This window comes from Stegodyphus dumicola, chromosome 6, assembly GCF_044657685.1.
Source record: "Stegodyphus dumicola isolate Sdum_Otavi_A_Nest chromosome 6, ASM4465768v1".
Lineage (NCBI taxonomy): Eukaryota > Metazoa > Arthropoda > Arachnida > Araneae > Eresidae > Stegodyphus > Stegodyphus dumicola.
In genome coordinates, this window is record NC_140773.1 from 213,952,906 (window position 1) to 213,957,684 (window position 4,779).

Below are 4,779 nucleotides of genomic sequence, written 5' to 3' on the forward strand. Positions count from 1 at the left end.
GTCCCCGCCCCATGAGACGCAGGCAGACGCCTCACACAGTGTCAGAGAGACAACGGCTGCTGTGAGGAGAGAGACACTGATACTGCAGTGATGGACAAGTTTTTGAAAAGGAAAGAACTGGACTCTGAACAAAATCTGGAGCCAGATATGAGAGAGAGCCCGAGTATGAGTGGGGGTCAAAAGAAAGCAAAGATGGTTAAATTCTCTGGCGCAAGGCAATATAGCGAAAGCTATATTTCAGTTGGATTTACTTTCACTGGAGATGAACACAAACCAACTCCACTGTGCGTGGTGTGTGGTGAAAAGCTAGCTAACAGTGCTATGGTCCCAAGCAAACTTAAACGCCATCTCCAAACGAAACACCTTTGCTTCAAAACAAGAATGTGGACTATTTTGTTCGCCTGCGTGACAACATGGAGAAACAGGCAACTTTTATGAGAAAAACAACAAAGATAAATGAAAGAGCTCTTAAAGCTAGCTATCAAGTTGCTGAACTTATAGCCAAGACAAAAAAGTCGCACACTGTGGCAGAGACATTAATACTTCCTGCCTGCAAAGCTATTGTAGAGGAGATGCTCGGACCTGAAGCAGCAAAGGAAATAGCCAAAGTCCCTCTCTCAAACAACACAATTTCCAGACGTATTAATGACATGTCTGCAGACATCGAAAGTGTGGTTTTGGAAAAGATCCGTATCAGTGAGAAATTTACATTGCAACTTGACGAGTCTACTGATATCAGTGGACATGCTCAACTCTTAGCTAATGTGCGTTTTGTTGATGGTGATGCAATTAGAGAAAACTTCTTTTTTTGCAAGGTATTGCCAGAAAAAACAACAGGAGAAGAAATTTTTCGGGTCACATCAGAATACCTTGAACAAGGAGGACTTAAATGGGAAAACTGCACAAGTGTCTGCACCGATGGAGCTGCAGCCATGGTCGGGCGTACCAAAGGCTTTGTAAGCAGAGTGAAGGAAAGAAATCCAGATGTGATTATTACGCATTGTTTTTTACACCGCGAGGCCCTCGCAGCCAAGACTTTACCATCAGCCTTAGTTCATGTGTTGGATGATGTTGTGCGCATGGTAAACATTGTAAAGTCACGACCCATGAAAAGTCGCATATTTGCAGCTTTGTGTGAGGAGAGCAAAGCATAAAACCTTGCTGTTTCATACGGAGGTCCGGTGGTTGTCGCGTGGCAAGGTCTTGGTTCGTGTGTATGAGCTGCGGGAGGAACTTAAAGTGTTTCTGACAAATGAGTGGTCAGATTACGCAAAGCAGCTTGCAAGTGATGAGTGGTGTGCAAGGCTGGCATACCTGGCAGATATATTTCATCATCTGAATGAATTGAACACCCGAATGCAAGGCCGAAATGAAAACCTGCTTACAAGTACAGATAAAATAAATGGATTCCGTTCAAAGGTGCAACTCTGGCATCAACACGTGGAAAGTGGCAATCTTGAAATGTTCACACTCACCATGCAATGGCAAGGTGTTCACACTGCTGCACTGTGTGAGATAATAGTTAAGCATTTAAAAACTCTTGAGGAGAAGTTGTCATTTTATTTCTCTTCAGTCTCCACTGAATGCCCTGACTGGGTTAGGGACCCTTATAGCTCAGCATCAGTTGTTGGAAAGGAAATGACTTTACAGGAGCAGGAGGAACTAATTGAACTGAGACAAAATCGTGGTTGCAAGCTAAGATTTGCTGATCTACCTTTGGACAGTTTTTGGTTGGCTACTGCCAAGGAGTTCCCCCTTCTGGCAAACAAAGCTATTTTGACATTGCTCCCTTTTTCCACTACATATCTGTGTGAGATTAGCTTTTCAAGCATGATTGCTATGAAAACCAAATACAGAGAGAGACTGAGAACTGTTGACGAAGAGCTACGTGTGTGTCTTTCTTCGATTCCAGCCAGAATATCAGCTTTGTGTTCAGCCAAACAGGCCCAGGTTTCGCACTGAAAGTATTTTATAATTTTTCACTATTCTGTTTACTTAATATTTCATAATAAAGTAATTATAAAATACTTTCTTTGTGCTTATTTGATTCCTATTCAAGAGAATTACTTTATTATAGTCAATATAGGCACAGAGTTAATTTTTTAACATTTTCTAATGGTGGTGTGCCTCGTGATTTTTTTCCCCGCGACAAGTGTGCCTTGGCCAAAAAAGGTTGGGAAACGCTGGCCTAAGTAACTGTGCGACACATGTGAAGTAGGGCCCAGCCTTGCATAAAAATCGTAGTATCTAAAATGCTACGTTACTGCAGTTCATGTATCACGAAACATTTTAACATTGACTCTAAGTAAGCTGCAATCACAGTGGTCCAGCTGTTGACTGCTCTTGAGAGAAAAATGGTTCAGTTATAAAACTACCTGTCATTCAACACTAAACGGTGTGGAATGACTGCTATGCAATCGAATGTAGTAGGAGAATGCAATGGAACTAGATAGATAACATGAGGGATTTCTTTGGCTAAAATCGATTAAAAGCGTTTTGAATCAGTATCTTCATGTTTTAGGGCCGAATTCAGGCTTCAGGTTTTCACGGACGAATTTCTCACTTACACGGATGGCGCACTAGACTTTTATCGAATTTAACGCCTTTAAATGGTAATTTGCTTAGCTCAAAGTTTCTTAAGGGCATACAACATATTAAACCCGTGTAACAAAAAGTTAAGTTAGATTCCTTTACTTTTAGTATTTATTTTTACTTACATTAATGAAACTAATTAATTTTATGGCAGTTGCATCTGTTCTAATATTTATTTGACTCTAAAATACAGTTTTCCACAAAATCCCTGGAGTTCATACCCTTCATTCTATTGTTACTTACTATTAATTTTTAAATATTTCTCTGAAAGTTTTTATTCTTATTACATTTTGCTATGTTTAAAATGCATTTCCACTATAATATCTTAACAATTTAATATAAATAATTAAATTTGATGTATTTATCCTTGTAATTCGATAATCGAGTGCAAAAACAGAAAACTTCGGTGAAAAAAACGTTATCCCACGTGAAAGAGATTTGCCACTTAAAATACTGTTTTAAACTATATTTGTGATTTTTAAAAGTATTTATTTACTTATTTATCTGCACCCTTTATCTGTTCCATGATGGGGAAAAAAATGTGTCCGCTCTGACCACGATGAGTTTCGCAGTGTCCGCTGTAACCACTGTCCGCTCTGGCCACGTAACCGGTTGGACAGTTGTACCATAGACGGCTTGAAAGCAAATAATTTTCGCGGTACAATAGTTGTACCAAGAATCTGTAGGGCAATAGATACTTTGATTGTAAGTTAACGTTACCATCATATCTCTGGCCAGGGCTGAGTTCCATTGTGAGATTGAAATATCATGATTAAATAGTTCAGATATCAAATCGCGAAAACATTCACTTGCTACCGATTTCAGGACAATGGCAAGTTTATAACAATTTCAGCAAACGCGATGAAGAAAAGAAATTAACATTTTCCTTTAAATATAAAATATGTGAGATAATAATTATCTATTTTGATATTAACAAAAAAAATTAGTTTCTTCTATTGTCTTCTGATTTTTAAGAAAATAATCGCAAAAGTTAAGATAATCCCTACATGTTAACAAACAATTTTTTCCTTAAAGTGTCTCTTATATTGCATTTTCTTTTACTGTGGCAAAACAAACCAAAGAGGTATGCTTTCGTGAAGAGCTTTCCAAGGGAAACTAGGTTATATCCTAGTTAAACATGGGAAAACTTCCAAAACACCCTTGCATCCAGCCTGTTTGCCGGCATTCGAAGCCGGATCGAACTACCAGGATTCAATGAACTTACCGCTCTGCCACTAGTTCGCCTTTTTACTCAAAGGACTAGATTTCTTTTGGAAAGTAATTTCATTTATGTTTTATTTTTCACTTAATTTAAATACTAGATTTGTTATTATTCTAATAAATTTCAAAAGTTAACGTAATTAGGAAATTTCATTAAGCGTTTAGTTTTCATGATTTCTATTATCTCTTTCCAGTACTACATTTTTATATCTCTCTTTCCAAGAAAAGTGCTGTTTAAAGCGATCCATATACACTCACGTTTGTGAAAATTGCAACACCAAGAAGGAATCGTCATAATTGAATGCAATTTAATACACAGTTGAGTGGTAGTGGTACAAATAAATGATTAAATGTTCAAAGCAAACAAACAAGAACAAGAGATCAGAATCAGTATTTTGTGTGGCCACCACGCGCCGCAATAAGTGCTGCTACACGACGTGGCATGGAGTCAAACAAAGTTTGAATGTCTGACTGAGGAAGAGCATTCCATGTCGTTTGTACGCGTACCCAAAGTTCGTCTGCAGACGCAACAGAACGAAGATCACGAGCAAGACGCCGACCAATGACATCCCACACATGTTCAATTGGCGACATATCCGGGAAACACGCAGGCCAAGGAAGAAGCTGTACCTGCTGCGCTGCAAAGAAGGATTTAACAATCCGAGCAGTATTAGGGCGGGCATTGTCCTGTTGAAATACAGCGCCTGGCAAGCTTTGAAGGAAAGAAACAGCTTCGGGCTGTAGAACTTCACGGATATACCGGTTGCTGTTCAGATTGCCCACAATTCGTAGCAATTGAGATCGTCTATGATATGCTATGGCGCCCCAGACCATAACTCCGGGTGTTCGTCCACTGTGGCGTTCGATAATGCACTCCGGAAGGTGGCGTTCACCGGCATAGCGTCTGACACGAATGCGGCCATCATGGTACCACAAATTAAAGCGGGATTCGTCAGAAAACACCAC

The 4,779-nt window shown here is 39.4% G+C and overlaps 1 protein-coding gene across 1 annotated transcript; it reads left to right on the forward strand.

The window, feature by feature from the left end:
* The first annotated feature begins 413 nt into the window (after positions 1 to 413).
* LOC146996961 (zinc finger BED domain-containing protein 5-like) lies at positions 414 to 1,154 on the forward strand. Its single transcript, XM_085819721.1, has one exon. It carries the CDS (start codon positions 414 to 416, stop codon positions 1,152 to 1,154), a length of 741 nt encoding a protein of 246 aa, XP_085675847.1.
* Positions 1,155 to 4,779: the final 3,625 nt, after the last annotated feature.